Source organism: Danaus plexippus, chromosome Z, assembly GCF_018135715.1.
Source record: "Danaus plexippus chromosome Z, MEX_DaPlex, whole genome shotgun sequence".
NCBI classification, from domain to species: domain Eukaryota; kingdom Metazoa; phylum Arthropoda; class Insecta; order Lepidoptera; family Nymphalidae; genus Danaus; species Danaus plexippus.
In genome coordinates, this window is record NC_083559.1 from 6,396,578 (window position 1) to 6,418,386 (window position 21,809).

At 31.2% G+C, this 21,809-nt stretch overlaps 1 protein-coding gene across 2 annotated transcripts in view; it reads right to left on the bottom strand.

Moving 5' to 3' along the window:
• Positions 1 to 292: 292 nt before the first annotated feature.
• The window catches only part of LOC116777607 (protein apterous-like), a 36,425-nt gene continuing 14,908 nt past the window's right edge, over positions 293 to 21,809 (bottom strand). Inside the window, exons 3-6 of one of the 2 annotated variants that reach the window (XM_032671253.2) lie at positions 15,626 to 15,799; positions 14,564 to 14,820; positions 7,471 to 7,673; positions 1,719 to 2,058 (exon numbers count right to left, since the gene is read on the bottom strand). In XM_032671253.2, the coding sequence (XP_032527144.1) occupies positions 1,852 to 2,058; positions 7,471 to 7,673; positions 14,564 to 14,820; positions 15,626 to 15,799 (841 nt within the window). In that variant the 3' untranslated portion in view covers positions 1,719 to 1,851. Of the gene's footprint in view, positions 2,059 to 7,470; positions 7,674 to 14,563; positions 14,821 to 15,625; positions 15,800 to 21,809 lie in introns of both variants that reach the window. The other variant, XM_032671254.2, reaches the window with a different exon arrangement.

Consider the following 21,809-nt stretch of genomic DNA (forward strand, 5'->3'; position numbering starts at 1 on the left):
TATATTAATAATACGTATTCCAATTACACTACTTATACGGAAACAGCAAATGCACCCACTTAACAAAACATTACATGTTAAATAAGTAGTGGAATTAACTTTTTCATTTAATTAAAAATAGTCAGTTACTTTTTACAGTTAAAATTATTTCATTTCTTTTAGTGTATACAATTATTATTGTTGTTCCAAAGTCATTTCAAACAAATATTAATCATCTTTTAAATTATTAAATATTTCTTTTAATCGTTCTTTTGTAACTCTTAATACATAAGGAAATGGTAATAAAAAAAGCTTATGTTGTAATTTTTTATTAACACATCATATTATTTTAGTCACATATATCAATCAGCTGATGAGTATTCGTGAGCATTTTTACCTTAACATTGTAACAGTTACATTCATTTATTTAACACTAATTTATCGCCTACTGTAAGAATAGGATTATATACTTTGTGGTAGCTTAATGTAAGAAACTCTAATACGCTATTAATGTAATTTTATACAAAAAAAGGAACTACCAGTGCGTGCACTTATCGAAATATTAAACTTTAATTTTAACTAACACTAAGAATTGCTTTTGTTATAGTACACAGTTGTGATCTCTCGTTGTTCGAATCGTTAAATGTATGTAAAGTCTGATATAATTACATATACATACAGCTTGCTGTACCCAACTTAAGCTTTGAGAATTTTTCCATTTATCGTATACATTTAACGCTAGATAACCTTAATATGGAAATTGTCACATGTAGCTATTATGCCTTAACTTATCTTAATCACTAATTTAAATAGAGGATTCAATAAATAAATAGTATATATTAATTAAAAATTCTTACATAGTACCACTTCATTGACACCTACCGAATAAACTCTCAGTCGATGTAAATTTACATTATACCAATAAATTAATATGTAGAGTAACATAGAATCGTCCGTTATAAGAAATAAACCCTATATTTTTCTGTTTATGTATAACCACGTTTCATTCAGCCTTTTACTAGATAAGTGTTTTAAAAATTCAAAACAATACTTATACTGTGAAATATTTTTTGTGGAGCTTTTACTCTCATTTAATAACTTTGTTTGTTTTTCCAGTTGTTGCATTTAATAACGTGCCCAAGTTTTCGCTTAACCAGTTCGCCATTTGAGAAATAAAGAGGAAATATTTTTACATTTAAGATCGGAGTTAATATTCAGGTTATAATAGTGTCAGAATGCTCGACATTCTAAGGTTGGACTTTGGAGATATTTGAAAATTACTTAAAATAGATTACTATTGGCAAGAAACTTTATATCCTCTATACTGAACAATAATGGAATACTATCAAGCCAACATCAGAATTTTTTTGTATGGCTTGGCTTGTATGTGTTTAAGAGTTATGTTATATATTTTTTTAACAATATGATAAAGCAGAATTTGGGTCATAAGTGTCCGTGCATAGAATACGATAACAATTGTAAAACAAAACAAACATTTACATTCATTGTTATTATCTAAGCACTTTTACCGCTATAAAAAATATTGCAATACAAATCCATTTTTTATTCAGGTAAGATTTCTAATGCACTCGACTCATTGGTAATCTAACCAAGTATATAATACAGAGTTTAAATCTGGACTTTCATGACCATATACACCACCAGTTAACTTTACACTGACATCGAAATGATTCTTCACATAGTCATTGGTTTCTCACAGACATTCCACAACACATCTTAACATGTGATTATTATCACCACTTATCAACTGTTCCACTAGCTTTCTACACCATACAATTAGTGTGCCGGTCAGAACTGCACGTCCGAAGACAATGTTCAGTTGTAGAGCGCTCACAAAGCGCAAAATTGCAGCTACGGACAGTCCATCGAGTTCGGGCTCGGGGGGCCTCCCATCACGCTGTAGGGTGGGCTGTGCGGGGGTAAGGATTGTATGGAACCCATCGGTCCGTGGTACATGTCCATCTCCAAGGAGCCGTCTGGAGAACATTTGTCCGTCATCTTGTTCTCTTGCTTTGTCACCATACGTCGCCATTTTGCCCGCGCATTTTGAAACCATACCTGAGAACAAAAAAGAACAACGTTGATGTTGGCAAAGGGTAATCAGTGCAGGGGAGTGACTTTCGCTATCATAACGTATTTTAACGCTCAGCTCAGCAAGAGAACAACAACTAACATGACTATACCAGTCGCTCGTGTAAAATATTGTATTCCTTTTACTTATTTCATGTTTATTGTATTTATTATCTTGTATTGATTCAGTCAATTGGGAAAATTTCAGACATAATTTTCAATAAACGTCTTGCAATAAGAGAACTGGCAATGCTCTGTTGCTTAGTTTAGCCATTCAAAAAAGAAAAAAATATTCTGAAGAAAAATCTCATATCACATGACTTTTGTGTTTTTTTCATGTCTCTTTTTAATCATATCTAATTTGACAAATTTATAGTGTCAGAATCTCATATTTTTCCCATTCATATATGCTAAAATAGGTATATACATAAATTTTATTAAGGACATTAAGGTGCAAATAATGTTAAAGTTTCTACAACAGTATCAATGTCAATACGTAAATATTTGCCTAATACGCAGTCATCAGGACGCGCAAATATAATGACCAATAGCAGTTAGTGGCAGTGGTGACTCCGCCTACCGCGTCATGGCTGCCACAAATGTTGTCTAATGCCAAATTTAGATGATCCATTCTTTCTTGGCCACCTTTAAAATGCAATATCTAAAAATATTTAAAATATCGGTAAAGAATGTTAATTGGATATCATACCTAAAACACAGCCAATTAGCGAACACGGAATGAATATATCAGTCAGCAGGTTCGTAAATCGTCATATAACATGGAGCAAGATAGCGTCAAAGGGCATCGGTATGAGAAATGGGTGAAGAGCGCTCAGGATGATATGAGCTTGTACGATTGATGGTGCCACGTCTGCACATACCCGTTTGACAGAAGATAACGCATGGTGGTCCCAGAATACTCGTATGAGTGACAGCAGTCACTTACATTCATTCTTGCTATTGCTACTTATGGAATATTTTAATCACATCTAATACTATACAAATTTCATTAAATACACATCAGAAACGAAGATTTGGTACCTATTTTATTAACAGCTTTTTAATGGGAGCATCTTACTTGGTATTAAACGCCTGACACAATCAAATCAAATTCCATACCTAAGCTTAATCTCCTGAATTTTAATTGACGTACCCAACAAGCATCATAAAATAATGAGGGCCGCGTGCCTTGGTGCCCCTCATTATCTCAACAACATAGCTATCCATAATATGAGTGGGCCTAACAATGAGAAAAATCATGGAACGCAAAATGTTTACAATTGTAAAGAAATATTTAGGTTATCAGCAGTAAACATACTCGTCGAAAAGGGGCCCCTGATTACAAATAAATCCACGAACTGTTTTAAAACCTATAATTAAAATAAATAATAAATTTGTGCGTAACGACTTTAATCGGCACGTATGTCGTCCAATTGTCGTTGAAGTTAAGAAGAATATTTGTAATCATAAAAGTACGGCTCTATAGTTTTCTATTCTACCTTCAGACCATTCACTTCTGTACAATTCAAGTAACAATCAAATAAAAACTGTTCCGATGAAACATTAAGATTCAATTTGCTTCAATTTAAGAACAGTGGCATTAACTGCAATTTTTTAGTAGGAACATTGTCTTGTCATTAATTGATCTGGTTACGAAGTTTTAATTAATTGTATGCATTTTTTTTGTACTGGACGACTGAATTCCAATCAGCAACATAATTTAATTTCAAAGCAACTACTTGATAATTGACTCATTTCACAATTATTTTCTTTCAACCATCAATACAAATAAGTAAAATTTTTGAAAACTTATTGAAATTCAAAGGTTAATTTTCTTCGTTACAATATTAATATCCGTTTATATACTATAAATAAGACATTATTGTGTAGTTGTACTATATTTTAAACAAGATGTAAATCAGTACCGAGCCGTTCAAATATGACATTGACAAAGTGCTCCTCGCCTCTATGTATGTCAATAATATTTGACTATTTTGTTACAAACAGTGTGGAGATATAGACCGGTATTTAGATATTGTGTTCATTAAATATGTCACTGTTTTTAATAATTTTAGTAATATACATATAAAAAATATAAAGAAAAAATCTAAAACATTAACTTTCAGAAACTTTATTTTATAAGTATCCCATTTACATATATAAATTTTACTTAGTGTGACAAATTAATTTTTAATACTAAAATACTTTATGTATCGTACTCAGTGTTATTGATTGGAATTAAGTCAAAATAATTTCAGTCAATAAAATGATATGATGTTATCGATGGAACTTATATTAAATGATGTCTAAATAAACACAACGATCAAAGAGACCCGAGAATTCCTCCCTTGTGTAAATGAAATCTGAGGAGATGTAATTAATAGTCACATTTTCCTTGCTGTATAAATAATATGTGAATAAATTATGAGGTAGACGCGGCACGTCCGCTCGGCGTGAGTACGCGCGACCAAATGACAAATGGATGCCTTTTGAAATCGCGGCGGAAATTATCTGCCCAACCGAGCGTCTCAGGACGATGCGTTCTTACTAATTACTAGAGCGTTTGATTGTGATCTTCTCATCTTCCAGCGCGAAAATGTACTTTACACAATACTCTTTAAGGACGATATTCCTACAAGTGACGATCCTTATTATTGTCACTAAATGTACTTAGAAAGTAAAATTATATTTGCCCCAATGTTGAGGTGTGACCATCCGACTCTAATTGCCGGGGTTGAGACGCCTTCTGAACTTTTAGAGTTATTTGTGTGCCGTCAAGAAGCATCTTTATAGTGTTTAAATTAAGAGAATAATATGATGGTTTAAAGCACTGGTGGTTGGTTAATAAAAATTAGATTAGTTTTTAAAAACATTTTAAGTTCTAAGCTGGATCCACTTTCCTTGCAAAGGATAATGCTAAAAACAAAACTATTTTATATCCCACCAACAATTTGTAGTCCGATTAAATATTCAGTATCACAAACCCTAGATTAGGCATCGCACAAATCCCGAGAACAAGGAAAAGCACTTTTTCAATCAACTAATTACGGCGAGCTACTTGAACCTGACTCATTTTTCAGCCGAGAAAAAAACAAACGGAGCGAGTGACAAATCACGCAATTGCAGACGCACGAAGAGAATTATGGCGCAGTTTGTTCTAAATGCGCCCGCGCCGGGGTTACGGTGTCGCCCCATACATTACAAGAGGCACCCGCGGCAATTAGACGCATGCGTGACAACATCCAACTGTCCCACTCATCCACAATCAGACAATTGTTATTTTCCAATAAATTCACCTGACTCCAACCGACCTTCATATATTTAAATAATATACTATGTTTATAATACAACACGTGAATATAAAACAAACACAGGCATTTAAAGACATTTATGAAGCTAAGAACAATTTGCGAAGTTGTAATATTTACTTTTAAAAGCGTCGTATCAATAAAAAAACAATTTATTATCTTTTTATAATGCTAAATATAACAAAATGTCTTTAACACTTTAATGTTCGATTTGTCTGTATTTTTATGACTAGGACTTTACGTTATTTTGCGAGGTATGAAATAATGTAAATTTTTACGATGCCAACTTTAATTCAAGTTTTACTTTAAGTAAATCCATTACAAATATCATGATCATCTGATGTTATCTCTAGAAGAAAAAGAGGTCCACATAATTTCTCCACGGGAGCGAGCAGCCAAAAATCTGCAGGCAAAACGAAAAAGCCCTTATCTTTGCAAAATGGAACACAGGCCGTTCACTTTACTAAGAAAAAATTACGATCAATATTCGGAGGTCGGAGAGAGAAAGATTCTCCTTGCGTTCATATAATTGGTTGAGGGGAAATTTATGCGGCGGTTGCTATCTACCTTTCGGGCCAAGTCGGCTTGGCTCGGTATGTCGATAAAAGGCAAGGGAATGCCTACTGTTTATATACCTACATCGCTAAGACGGACTCCTTACAAGTGTATAAATTATATCTATGATATGGTGCACAGGATAACATTTACAATTTGAGTGATCAAAACAAATATAATAAAAATATAATATTTTATTATATAGTATTATTCAAAAGACAATGTATTTTTCCTTAGTCAAACAGGAAGCGACAAAATATACCTAAACAGATCAATGTACGCTAAAGTTTCACTTGAGTAGGCAAACATTAAAACCACCCGCTAATACAGGCCATACGAAAGACGTGAGTATTCAAAAATCTTATAATTACGAAAACAAAGGATAGGTCTTTGAAGACACCGTGTAAGATCCACATTAAAGGGCCGCTCGAACAAACAAATTAGAAGCAATCTAAGGGTCTAAATTGTTAGAATATGCCGATGTGTATTCAAGATGTTAGAACCTGTGGTAGTGGTAGAAGCGGCTAGACATAGTTTGTATTCTACTTTTCAAAACTATACTGAAATCTGCAGTAACGAACTTTTAAAAAACTTTAAGAAACAGATCTATTGAAATACGATAATAAAAACAAGTAGTCGGAAATAAAATTTTAGAACTTCGTACGCAGTAAAAACTTGTCATCCATATTTTAATATGTTAATTTTAACTATAAACATAAGAACCCATTTGATTTTCAGTGTAACTTTTATTTTTATAGTGGATAAAAGTATGTAAAGTTCAAATTGTAAAATGTCATATACCGAGACCTTTTTTTTTAATACGTTTAATTAGTTATTCGTGTTCTTTTCCGGTGTTTGATATTATGTATTGAATAAACAATACCAATTCTTTGATCAAAAATCTATAGTGTTTTATTCTAATCACTTCTGGTCGACTGAATGCACTGTAACACAATGTAAATATAAATTTGGTTTTATAAAAACGTTATTTAGTTGGGTTTAAGGCAATTCCTGTTATAAACATATATATATATATATATATATATATATATATATATTTGTTTTTGTAGTAAAGTAAGAAAACAAAACCTTTTTTCATATAGGTACAATTTTAGAACTTCTTACCTGATAACAGTTGCAATAACCTTTAGGCAGTATATTCTGTATAGATCTATAGAATATGTTACAGGAATACTGTTAGAAACATATTTTTTCTCTTTAAATATACTTTGAGACTGAAATAAACCTGAAACTTTATATGAAACAAACATTTCGCAAAAACCCATAGTACGCTTAGCTAACAATAAAATCCCAAAAACCATCGCCAAGTGCATTTTTTTTATAACAAGGAAAGTCATTATGTGATATAGACATTTAATTAAAGGTTAATTTATATTCAAGAAACGTAATGAACAAAAAAATCCCTTACTTGTAATGGTCCTCAGACACGTAACAACAACTTGCCATAAACATCATTGAACATTGCCAAATGTTTAAGCCATGTAAGGACCGTGAAGTGCATAAACAAAATAATTACCTGTAACACCCTTTTGGGAAGGCCAGTCTTCTGGCTCAATTGCTTCAGGTCTTTTGCGTCTGGGTTATGGTTGATGGCGAAGTATGACTTCATGGTGCGTAACTGGTGGTGCTTGAAGCTGGTGCGCATGCGCTTGGTGCGTGATGTGGATCCCAGCCCGCCGCCGCCCCGGAAACCCATCTCCAAGTAGTCGGGGTTGAGATCTGATAGGAGAACACAATTCACGCTGCTAAATGCTAAACATCAGGAGGGTTAGTTTTTCAACTATTTTTTTTAGTGGTATGTGATTTTAATCAATAATATCATACCAATTGAAATCACATCAAAAAAATAAACCGAATAAAATATATAATATTTTTGATATTTATTTACTATAATTTTTTTCGTTAATATCATACAAATTTATCACAGCCAAACAACAAACACATTGTTTACAAATTCGCACTGCAATTTCGCAATATGATGTCTTTTATATAAATAATATTAACAGCCAAATGTTTTTAAAATTTTAAAAAACCTTTAAAAGAAGTTTAAAATCATATTATAATTTTTCTAGCCAATTAAATTTTATTTGTGTTATCTTATTTAAAAAACTGTTGAACGAAATAACCCACTTATTAAATTTTATTTATTAATATTTTTATTTACATACTCAATACTAATTTAAACGACCTAAATAATTATTTACTTTCATGATAAGTTAGGTAATATACGATAATTTTCTTTCAATCAGAAATAAAATAAAATAAAATAATATCCTACTTTCCTTACCCGCGTAAAATTAATTTCTTTATTGCTTATTCGAACCGATCGTCATCACGAACCTTGACATTTCTAACATATAAACAATTCAAAGATTTATGGGCTAAGTATTTAGGTACTTCAAAATATTTAGGTAGTAATACGATAGCAACTTGGGCACCGCTCATTGTTTTCCGTTACGATTTCCCAGCTTTTGCATGACGTATCCGTGACGGGAATGGAACGCAGCAGCAACGCGACGAGTTTAATGACCAATAAAAACTGCTGCCAATAAATATACCAAAACCATGTGCGTGCCAATCTGGACAAAGAAACCAACAGGACAACTTCACAAAGACAAAAAAAAATAAATACGAAGTTATCTGTTGCCCAGATAAAACGTATATTTGACTTAAAATCTCGATGCTATTGCGTGTTCCTAACTTCTCGAGTGTGTGGTTACGAAACAAAAATATAAAAACAAAATCGTTGAATTTTAAAAAGTTTTCTATAACTTGCATTTACGTTACGGGTGGATAACATTGTTAAATATATTCAACACTCACGGAGCTTAAACTATAAGTGATTTAAAAGAAGAGTAAATAAGAGTCCAATATAAAAATAAAAGTAACTTGATAATAGATCAGTCATCTGCGACACTAATAAATTAAATCTGTTTGTGATTGTAGAAGTTAACCGCATACCTGTCGTGATTTGAATGTGAACAATTAGCACCGCATGTAATTATCCAGGGACCCGTTGGATTTTACTCGAGAGCTCATGGCCACCGCGAGCGATTTGCGAATAATGGCACGCTTTCCAACTGACCGCCTGCGATAATCGAATATTTACCATTGAATTCATCTAGTGAACGTAACAAACTTTTCGCCTGACTTAAAGCATACTAAAAACTTATGTAACAGTAATAGATTTTAGTATAAATTGTAAACCAACTTTAACGCATTCTAATAATAATCTAGTTGCTTTATAACTTGAAATATTAAATAGTTGTTGTTATAAAACAATAGGTGAATAATAAAGGTGGTCCCACACCGATCGTAGTCAAGATGCGCCGCGTTGACGGAACGTTTGTATTTACTTGACATGATTTACGCACCCACTGTCAGTGATAAAAGTGGCAACAAAATAATTAAGATACCTTCTCGACTTTAAAATGGACTCTTTCAAAACGCTTTAACTGTGGAAAAAGGTGCATTGGAAGTTCCGTTTAAGCTGGTGGTGACGCAAACGCCTTTAGCGCTCGTGCACCGACCAGTTGATACGGTCGCTTGGCAAACAGAAAAGGATTTGCATACAAGAAAATTTTCATGTTTTGCTCAGTAACTCCGCTGTGTTTGAGGTTATTCTTATAAATATATACATATATATTTTTTGCCATATCTACACCTCAGAATTTATAAATTAAGTTGTTTATAGAATTTCCGCCCAAAGTCATCAATATTGATGGCTATAAAACATCACGACCAGTAAAAGGAGACATTATTAATAGATCGAAACACAAAATGTACAAAGATAACGCTAACAAAAAGTGGATGAGAAATAAAAAGCTCATTGTGATGTCATAAATCGTAAGCACCATTCATGCCCTTGAGTCGGCAAAAAAATCCTAGATTTCCTACAAGATATATCCTCGTCCGGTGGTCACAATTTTTTTCCTATCCCTTTATGCTATGATACTGCAAAATAGAAAGCTTTATAATCTATTTTGATATTCAAATATTTTAACGTTGTCAGCACCGAGTGTGTAGGTTTAACGATATTAATTTAGTCGGCGTCGTGTGGATATAAAACGTGTTGGGGAGCATAGCGTGCCGGCAGGGGGCGCTACCGGTGGTACTAACTCATATGCGACGGACTGGCGCGAACCATCGAAGCGCCGCTCGTATATTAACTGTTATTACTACCGAAACTTTGGACTGGTACACTGATAGATATCAAAACAGCCGTCAGAATAACGACAGACTTCACATTTTTTGTTAGTGATGTAACTTTTTTAATTAAGAAATTTTAATAAATCTAATCTATGTACATATTTATTTGATTTCTTAGAATAATCTCATTTCTTCAATTCCTTTATTATAAGACTATATAAATTTTATAGGTGATTGTGATATATCATTTTCCAAAACTAGAAAAAACCTTTCACTTCCCTGGACACCGTAAACAATGTATATCTCTAACATATTTACATAATAAAAACGATTATATATATGTTTCTTACAAGTTATTAAAATTTGTAATATTTAAAATATGACCGCTCACAAAATGACTACCACAGAACTATCACACCACTAGGGCCGGAAGGCTCATGTTTAACATAACTTCATCAATGTATTTAATGAATGATCACGTTTATACGTTTCATAAAATATACAGTTTATATATTTTTATATTTCATATAACCAGCATATATTTTTTTACATTCATTTTTAATATATCGCTATCACAGAGTGAATGATTTGAACTTTGGTAGTAATATTAAAATATAAAATTATAACTTCATATAACAAAGTACACCTTATTATAAATAAACAAAAATATTTCTCGGCCAGCTATAACCAAATCGTTTCCTACGTCTCTTTCAAAGTTACTTAATTGATAAAGCTTTTTTTGCTTTTAAAAAACAACATCTTCATTTCGAGTTCCACAAACAGAGTATCTTCTAAACTGGAGAGGTTCGAGTAATAAATAAGAGTTTAATATAAAGCTATTGAGCCGGTGTGCCACTGATACAGATGTCTTGTGCGAGATAGCGGCGGTTACAAAACGAACTAACATGGATATCACATTAGTCGACTGACGCGTACTGGGACCATCAACCAAACAATATGTATGTATAATATACATTTATCTAAATTAAATATATATACATGTATTTTTAAAATATTATGCACACTGACAAAAAAGTACCTACCTAACTTCAAAGTTAATAATATATGTTATTTCATCATGTAAATTAAATAAAAACATATTTTTTATTTGATCAAAAGCCAAAAGATATGGTGATTAAATAAGGAAATTTCGATTTTTGATATTATCTACTAGAATTAATTATTGGGTGTACATAAAATTAAAATAAAAAGAATTCATTGATAAACACAGTTCCCAACTTTCGTGATGACGTTATCGCAAATCACTAAATAATAAAACAAAGAACACGAAAAACTAAAAGTGTCCATAGGTTTGGTTTGGTCGCAATAAAAATAAAAAAGTTATTTTTTTAACCAACTACCGTCGGCCACGGAACACAGCCATATCTGTATAATCGTCGAACGCTACTCGAAATGTCCGGTGCCAAAAAGAAATTTAAAAAAATATATCGGGCACATATTTTGGCAGGAAATAAATCACGATTGCCCTTAGATGCGACCATACAAAATTTATGGCGGTGCATCGAGGAAACCGACTGGTAGAACTAATAAAACTAAGAAAAAAACTTAAAGGTGATCCCACGTGACCTCGAAGCAGATGCTACAACTTCATTACGACGAATAATTTACTTCGCTCCCGTTATTAAAGTAGGAAGCGTTATTTTTTCTCCCAGTTAATGTAATTTATGGTCACATAGTCAGAAAGTCAAAGTAACCTGACAAGTTCGGAATGCCATATCCAAATTGTAATTATACTCATGTACAAAACGCTTATGAAGTTCAGCGCACTGGAGTGAAATTAAATTATTGTTCATAAAATATTTTCGAGATTTTTCCGAGTTCATTTACTTTTAGTTCCAGGTACATAAGTAAAAACTAAAATTTATCGCTCGTGCAATAAATTACTTTCGAATGTTAATTTAAAAAAAAGATATCTTGCCAGATTTATACGGAAGTGAACATTATATTTTCAAACAGATTATAAATAATTTCTTTTTGTTTGGTGTCATCAAAATGGAAATGCTTTTGTTAGTTTACAGTTTTTATAATACACTCTTAACAGATTTCAACAATGTTTCTTTTAAAATGAAATCAAAAAAATCTATGAGTAACTACCTAATAATAAACACATGATAAATTTCATTTTCGAAAAATCGAAAATCCACTATTAACCTGGTCGCCTAGCATGTACTTTTTGTAGTTTTTTTTTTGTAGTTTTTGCTTAAAGTAGTAGATATATTTGAAAGCAAGTAATTGAAAATTTGTTAAAGTATAAAATAATGATTTAATTAATGATGAATGTTAAGAGCAGCTTGATAACTTATTTAGCATATATGTGATATGATATAGATTTTAAACATGAAACATTACAGAAGCCGCCTATGTAAAGACATCCAAAAAATAAATTTGATATAATTTTTTTTTTGAAAAAGATACGCGGTGTATAAATTATCATAATCACAGATTACATGTTCTAGTTAAATACCGTTTAATATTAAAAATATAAACATATTGCCGCGTCTTTTGAATTTGAATTACAAACATTTTAATTTTACCGCAATATAATATTGTATATTGAATATTTTTATGGTATCTTATCTTAAATAGATTTTTTTCCTTATTTTAATTGGTTAATGGTAGTCAAATACTTATTATATATAAATTAATCTTGTATAGCCATACAATATACATTCTTGTTTTTAAAATATACTTACATTAATTAAATATTTTTTCAACATTTACATATTATACAGCATACTTTATCTTACATTTGTGTGAATTTCTATTACTGTTATCGTGAAGAGTATCGAAGTAATTTTAATAGTATTTATTAATTCTAGTTATCTTTTAAATAAAGATTTATCATCTATTATAAGCACAATAGTGACTAATTAATAAGCCCATTTTTATATATTTTTAAAGAAATATTTTTAATTACCAATCTTAGGGAGCGTACATGAGATTATTTAAAATTGTAAATTCTCCTAAAAAATCTAATTATATATAATTTGTATTTATTCTAAAATATTCCCCATCTCAACTGTATTTATTGCCCTTTTTGTCTATTCTCAATACGAACGATAAATTACGTCTTTCGTATTGGTACGTCAATGATACCAGACTCATATTTTCACGTTGACCACTTACTGAGTACAGCGTAGGTTGGCGATGTTGACGCCAACCCGTCACCATTGCGTAACTCCACGTTCCCTTATAATTGAAATGGCAGGCCAAAAAGAGATTCGTTCAAACCGGACCGAATTTTTAAAAATGGCGTCTCTATAAAAAACCCATCTGACCAAATCCGACAGCCAACGGAACCATTTTTTACGAAACATCCCTTGAAAATGTCACAATATACTCGTTCACAAGACATAATCTCGCAAAACAAATATTTTAATTGGTTCATTTTCATATGATCTTGCTCTATATACTAGTCCAGATTATTATTTTTTCCATCACCCAGTTTCATTTCAAGTTGACAGTTAAAAATTATATATTTAATGCAATAGTTAAGAGCTATATTCTAAACAAAGTACATATTTGTAAAAACTCTGTGACACTACGTCTTAATAAATCATTTTGTTGAAAATTTTTTGCACATTCGTAAGTGGTAGACGTTATTTTGTCAGAATTCTCTTAAAATATACAACCCCTATACTTCCCTTCTCCTTTTTCAATACCGTTTGGGGCTACACGCCCTTATTAGGCTTATGTACGAACCATAAATAAATTCTTTACCAAACGTACACGAGTACCTTCACCTATAGCTTTAAAATTATATATTATACTGTACTGTATTGCTTTTTAACTATAAAACATAAAAATAATAAGGTAATAATTAACGAGTTTTAATAGTTCCAGTCTAAGGCAAACAGTTCATTGAGGTGGAATGAGAAATATATGTATGATTATGGTGAACTGCAACCGACCAGCGTTAATTTACTTTTTTTTTTAATATCACCTTATATATTTGTATCATTTATTATTACTAAATTCGTCATATTTATTTGTTTTACGTATATTTACAATTCACATTATAATCCAAACTCATCTTAAGATGAAAATTTCATGAAGGGACACGACCAGCAATCGTTCGCAACAGTGCTGTCGGTCCGATATACCAACTGGTTTTGATAAAACGAAAAGGCGAAATGTTTTTTTTATAAAATTCACACACGGGAAGTGGGCTTCGATACCTAATCTTATAAGTTAAGTGCAGTTTTGACTTTAATGTGTTAATAAAATTGTAACCGTTTTGTCGGCAAAGCTATGTCCGACGTTCGTATCAGCATTCATTTGGAGTATGGCGGCAAGTGATGACAACGATATATTTACGATTAAAGATTTTCTCTTTCATAAAATGAATGAAAATTTTGAAATAAAAATACCTTGAACTAAAAAATTAGAGAGCATTCTCCATTTCGCATTAAAAAAACATATTAATTCATAGAACTTACCAAGATTTGCTGTCATTAAATCTTGGTCTTTAGGCTTCTTTTTTCTCGGACGGCCTTTTTGTCTCGGCGGAGGAGCTGATACCCCGTTGAAGAAAGAGCCTTTGGGGACATCGGGCTCCACTCGGGAGAACTCAGGAGAGGGGTATGGTGGGTAGTGCGAACCCGGTGGAGGGCCGGCGTAAGGACCTGGACACATCTGTGGAGGCCCCGGTACAGACATATGGGGAGCATAATCCGGCATAGTTTCGTAGTGTAGCCTGTGAACAAACTTCTTTATTATTTCAATAGCCCCACACAACCTTCGATTTTGTTATGATTTGGATATCAGTTTTAATTATTTAAAATTATAAACACCTATATAACACAGTTTTTATTTTATAATCTAAAAATTTTACAAGAAGGCATACTTATATTGACTAAAATAATATTATAGTCACATAAAATACATTAGTTTATTTTTTCGTAATTAAATTTTATTCATCGTTCACAGACAATATTTTTAACAGTCATTTCAACTGTTTACTCGTATGTAAGATAATTGGCTATTTCAGAATTATATACTTGTAATATTGTAATGGAATCAAAGTTAATACTTAATGGTATACTTTTAAAATTTTTGTGAAAAAAGAGTATCTTGTGCATTTTGTTATAATAAAAAAAAAAACAAACCTTTATTTTGTACACTAAAAAAAAATATTAAGTAAATTATTTGTTTTATAGAATTTTCTTAAAGTTTTGATAATTAGTGAAGTGCCTATATAACAAGAAATATTAATAGTTGCGGCACAATAGGGAATGCGTATTAAGATGCTTTAACTCTTCTGGCCTAAAAGCATTGATCAGCAAATCTCAATATTCTTGCTGGCTAATTCACTCGTATCTTAACAAGAATCTTTAAAATATTAAATTGATTCCTTTTTATTAGCCTCTCGTATTCCTACTTTTATAGCAGCGTAATAGTTCTTATTGGTACCAAATTACACAAAAATATAATAATAAAACGTGAATAGTACCTATAAAACTTATTATCATCGATTTGATCTGGGAACTTCTGGAACTTACCTGCAATAAACAGCTGAATCCCTGATGCCGAATGTGTCGCCTTTTGTGAGTCGGGCGCTGCAGAGTGCACAGGAGAAACAGTGGACGTGAAAGACCAAGTCGCGCGCTCTCATCACCAATTCTGATGCTGAAATGGTCGTGTTGCAACGAGAACACCGCTTTGAACCGTACAACCTACGAATAGGATAATAGAATGCATAACCATGTCGTTATAAAACTTATATATAATTGTGTTACTTAATTACATAAGAAAATTCGCATATAAAAATAAATACAAATTACAATAATATAAAACATTTTTCCAGGGGTTTTATTTGAAATTCGATATAATTAGTCTCAAATAGTGAGGATCCGGCCTAAACGGTAAATGCAGCTGTCTACATCATTACTTCAATTATCATCAACAATTAGTAGATGCACAAATGCTTTCGGTACATTCATCAGCCTTTCGGCGTTCTATCAGAGCGCTTCATATCAATTACTATGAAGTTACGATCCCTCTAACGATACATTAGCGTGTTCGCCTAACAGAAACAATTTCCTCAATTTTAAGTCAACAACCTATTAATACTCTATCAAACTACTATAACAAACAGGTGTTATAAAGGTATACAAATAATCGCAATGTTTGTAATTAGAGAATTAATTAATATTTAAATTATTCAAGATTTCTTGTTAGCCATAAGTTTTATATCTATTCGCTTGCTTTGAAATAAAAGTATAATTATTGTAATTTAAACACTAATGGTACTTTTTTATAAACACGCCTTTTAATTATACATATAATTAATTAAACTTTAATTGATTCAGCCTTTCAGGGGCACCGCACAGCAGATATTTAATACCCAATGTTTAAAGTAAAATATAGACCAAAACGTAACTCCATGTTTAAATTTCTATGATTACGTTAGTTTATCTAAACTGTAGCCAGATGAATTCTATTTATATAATTAAAACCGGTAAAAGATCAAGATGGTAGATAGTGGGTTCGACTACCGAGTGAGACATCTCAGTGTGGTCTCGATTCCACGACCCCACGATATCTGGATCAAATATCATTTGTTTATTTCGTAACCTCTAAAACCAGGACGATATTCTTAAAGGGGAGGTATTTATTAAATTTTCTTCTGCATTTAAAAATGATATTTTTACCATGAAGTATTTAAATTTTAAATAAATTGTGATATAAAAGATGAATGTAGAGTGAATTTATAAAAATAAAAACATCGTCGCTTTAACACAAATAAACGTTTAAGGCAACATTTAAAATGCGAAACACAGCTCATGTCTGAAGTAATTTCATAAAATAAATCGGAGTATTTTAACGTAATATCTCGGAGAGGATTCATATTTATTTTTTTAGGAATCTATGTAGATTAATTATGCACACTTCGAAAGCGTCAGAACTTATATGTTTAAGAGTGAAGCGCTCTCCATTTTTTTATCAAAACATTTACCTTTTTGAAATCCATATTAAAAGTCAAAGAAAATAAGTATATGTAGAAAGAGATATCATTAACCTACAACATACGTTACCAGAAAGAAAGTTTTAAAAATAATCCTAAAAATAAGTTTATATTTTAGTTCTACAGCTAACTTACTAGCAATTTATTAATTCTTGACTCAAATATGTTCAGAAACACAATAATTGAAATAATACAAATAATTGTGTTATAGTTATTTAATTGTGCAAGGTATCTTTCGATCGTAACCTTCAAATAACACCATTATTGGCTAATCATATCGCCATTTACACTTGCAATAGCTTAATAAAAATATTTTTTGTGTTAAATATTTCAACAAACTTAAGAATCTTAGGTTCTTTTATTAGACATTATAAAGCCAAAGCATTATTGAGTTTCAAAATCATTTAAATAAATATCTCCAATCAACAAGAAAAATTAAATCAATTTGAAAATGAAATTCAATATAACTTCCTCATTCAAGTTACACTGTAGTTGAAATTAACAATGCGAGAGTCACAACAAAGTTGTTCACTAGAACTACTCCGAATGAAACCATAGAACATCTCCATTCAAATATCACTGATATAACAGTTACATAAACAAAGTTCTAGCCTCAACTGTCTACAGTGAAGTCTACAGAATAAAGCTATCGAAAACAACGTCGTGGTCACCGGTCACGAGCGATGCTATCACCGGCCACACAAGACCTAGCTCTTGCTGTAAGGTGTTTCTGATCTCATCTAAGTTCGTGTTCATTATTATTAGCACTTTTTAGATTCATCCAACTCAACAGTTAATAATTGAACAAACCTCACTACATTATGCATATTTCTACCGTCGGATACTTTGTAATTTATATGAAATATTGTCATATAGTTTCATATTTCATACTTCATACTAGCTATAAGTCGTTCACTTATTTCAGCCTACTGTGAATAGTATCAGGAATATTATATTAAGGTTTGAATCCTAATTACCTCGAGTCAAATACAGAGACATAAATATTTTTTTGGTTTTATTCAAAAATATAAACGTTTCTAAAGTTTAGATCAAATTTTGCACAATCATAATAATGAACAGTGCAGGCAGTCTACAAAAGAGCAATAAAATTTGAAACAACATCACCAGATCCGGTGGACGTTAGCTTAACGAGCATCGAATTAAAAATTTGGTATCCGAAACCCTTAAAAAGCTTTATTGACGTCCGATAGTGCGGGGTGTTATGCGCGTTTCACGCAAGAAACTCACCGATTTGTTACGCTGCCTCTAACAATAGCGCGCGGCAAGCTTTATTTGTTAATAATATGTCACGGCGAACGAATGTAATACGCCTATTGACCGGTCATAATCGCAATACCTATTACTTCGCTGATACCGGAGAAATATTTATGTATTCTATAGTTTTAATATATATATAATACTCTCTTATAATTATGTGTATTTAAACCAATAGATTATTGGCTTGCTTTCACTTTAAAAACCCGCCGATACATTTCATTTCCGTTCGTTTAATTGTAAATTTTAATTAAGTAAAGATGTTGAGCTCCACAGAGTCCTCTTGTGTCGGTGGAAACGCTACTTATTATTCTGTTTCCGTTTAATTTTATCTCTAAAGCTCACTATAACAATTCTTCACAACGACAATAGCTTTCATATATTTAAAATATCACAAGATATCATTGTTACATTAAGTTAAGTATATTATATATTTATTAAGATGTCCATGAATATAAAGAAATCATAACTAAGGATATAATGAATAACCGTTTTTAATTTAAAAAATGTTAGCGTTGCCTTATTTCTATTTATTAACACAGGATGTCATAAGAATGTATGTATCGATGGTCTGGCCTTTTTTGCTAGAAACACTCATATATAAAAGAATCGATGTATAACCAGCAATTTAGTCAACCAGTCAGCTTCTTAAACAAAAACTGTAGTCAGTATGTCATTCCAATAACCAATCGGCTTTACGTTGCTTACATTCTCAGAATATAAAGCGTACAATAAAATTTGTTCTACAAAATTACACTCTATCACGTACAGATAGAGTCTGAAGGAATTACCTTCTGTGAATAAAGGATATTCCTCTCAAGTACAAATTACAGCTAATTATAAAAATTTTAACATTAAATCAATTTTATATCAGACATTATTAATAATTATTGCTCTTCGGCAATGTCTAATAAAAACATCTACATATTAAATATGTTCGTGCGCTTTGATCTAAGGCACCTTATTATCGTCTAGGCATAGCTTTTACTTGTTAACAAGTCAATAATGATCACAATAGCGCTATTAAAATTTATATCGTGTGAAATGAAGGTGTACACCTATACATAGTTTAGTGCGAGATGTGTAAATACATTCTTCGAAGTCTATGGCCTTAGTGTACAAATATATAAACATTTTGCCATTCACCTATTGATTGATGATCGTGGTTGGGTTGGATATGTATTCACGGAATTGTTTCAAAAACTCCAAATACTTTATAAAAATCTTAGCTAAATCTATATAAGCCGAATTATAATATCATTTTTGGCATAGTATGAACGCATAGCGTCCTCTCAATGGATACCATTCGAAGCGTTGTCTATTTATCTTTAAATAGTCGCGACAAATAGCTACGGCTGCAAGTGTGTAAGATTGATAGGGCGTCACCGATAGATGGCGTAGCTGCCATTAATTAACACCGAACGTTTGAGGTTATGTCCAAAGTCTTCATGGTGTCGACCGCCAATCGTTCGAAACGCCCTGTTCCTACTATGAAAAAAATATACATACGTTTACAAAGTTATATAACAAAATTTAATTTTACTTATTTGAACTACCCGCATATAATATTTCTGAAAAATTAAGTACATTATAAAAGTAAGTATTTTTGTTATTACAGGTCTATTTATATTATTTTTGGTAGACATCTAAACCATTATCTACATATTGGAAACTTTATAATATAAAATGACAAAGTTTTTAATTCTCTAATCATAAAATACATTGAAATGATCAGTGTACAGTTTCAGAGTAGAAACTCATACTAAGGGTACTGGGAAGAAATATGTATCTCATTGCCGGTCCGTGGTAGGGGAAAGCTGATTTATTCTTAGGAACATAATTTTAGACGCATAGCTAAATTAGAATGAAATGATGTCGCGCGGTCTTACCTGATGGCCCGTTATTTATAATGTTTTAAAATAAAATGTTACCTTTATAAAAAAATAAATTGTTAAAGTTAAAATGCGTCTCCAATTAATATAAATTATTCTAATAAGAACGTCTGAAAAATATGGAATCAACAACTTTGTACTGTAAAATTTATTAGGAAATAAAAATACATAAAGTATTATATACATACTAACATTAACAAAATATATTATATTACATTTACTACAATAAATTACATCTAAATCTCTTCTGACAGATAGGAGTACATCACTCAAGTACATCGCTTAAGTAAATTTATACGTTTTAATATGAATACTAAATATTATAAGAGACATTTCACACTGATGCGACACCGTCGTAAGCGTTTATAAACTATAATGACATACGTTACTATTCATGAAATAAAAAATATTGTTTGTATCTGTAAGACTAAGATCACGAGTATAAAATATTTAATTGAACTTCATTCTCAGATAGCCAATAAAAACTGGTGTTACCAACTTTATATGTAACCATAGACGTTCTGGTCTTTATTCGATTGCTGCAAATTAGAAAATAGTATGACAAACACGCTATATATATGTCTGTTCATGAGTTAACGGTGTGGTCAGTGTGAACAGAGTCCTACGCTACAGGTATTGTGCAAGTATTTCATAACACGTGCTTAGATCTTATCCGTCGCCCACCGCTGGCCAATTTGAGAGACACGCTGTTTTAGTAAGAAATAAACATTATCATATTACCTACATTCATAATATTGTTAGATGTATTTAAATATACAATTACGTTCAGATCCATTTTTTGAAGCTACAAATATTAATTTTTCATTATTTAAAGTCCTTTTCATTAAATACGAATATTTTTTAAAACACTATAGACAGATAGACACACATATATATAAATAAACATATATGTATGTGTGTATATATGAAGGGCTTTATTTGTATTATGTAAATATTTTCTAACACAATATTACAAAAAAAAAAATATTCACTTACAATTATATTCGTCTACTTGTATTATTTTTACACTAGAGATATAAAAACCAGTTTTTACTTTACAAATGTAATAAAATACTTTAATCGTGTACTTGTGAATGAACTCGGAAGAACATATAATCTTTTACTCAAAAATCTATGTACATAAAGAACATAGTGTTTTTTTCATATCGTAGGTACTTATAGTTGTTTGAGAGTATGGATAAAAAATTAAAATGACAGAAGCCGCTAGTATAATTTAAATCATTAATTAATTCATTAGGTACATTAAAAAATTTATTAATCCTTTTGATATTGCCGCCGTAGTATATAATAGTACAGTCGATACGAAAGGTCAAATTCGTATCATTAGTTCGTCGGTTACATATGTGTGATAAAAACCAGTTTATTAAACGTTGTTTTAAAACACAAATGTAAATTTCTATGAATTATGCAAACATTAAATATATTAACAACTTCCTGATTTAGAGATTGTTTATTAGAATTCGTTTATATGAAGCAAGGTGATGAATATATTTCATAAATAGTACATAACATATAAATAACCCTTTCCAA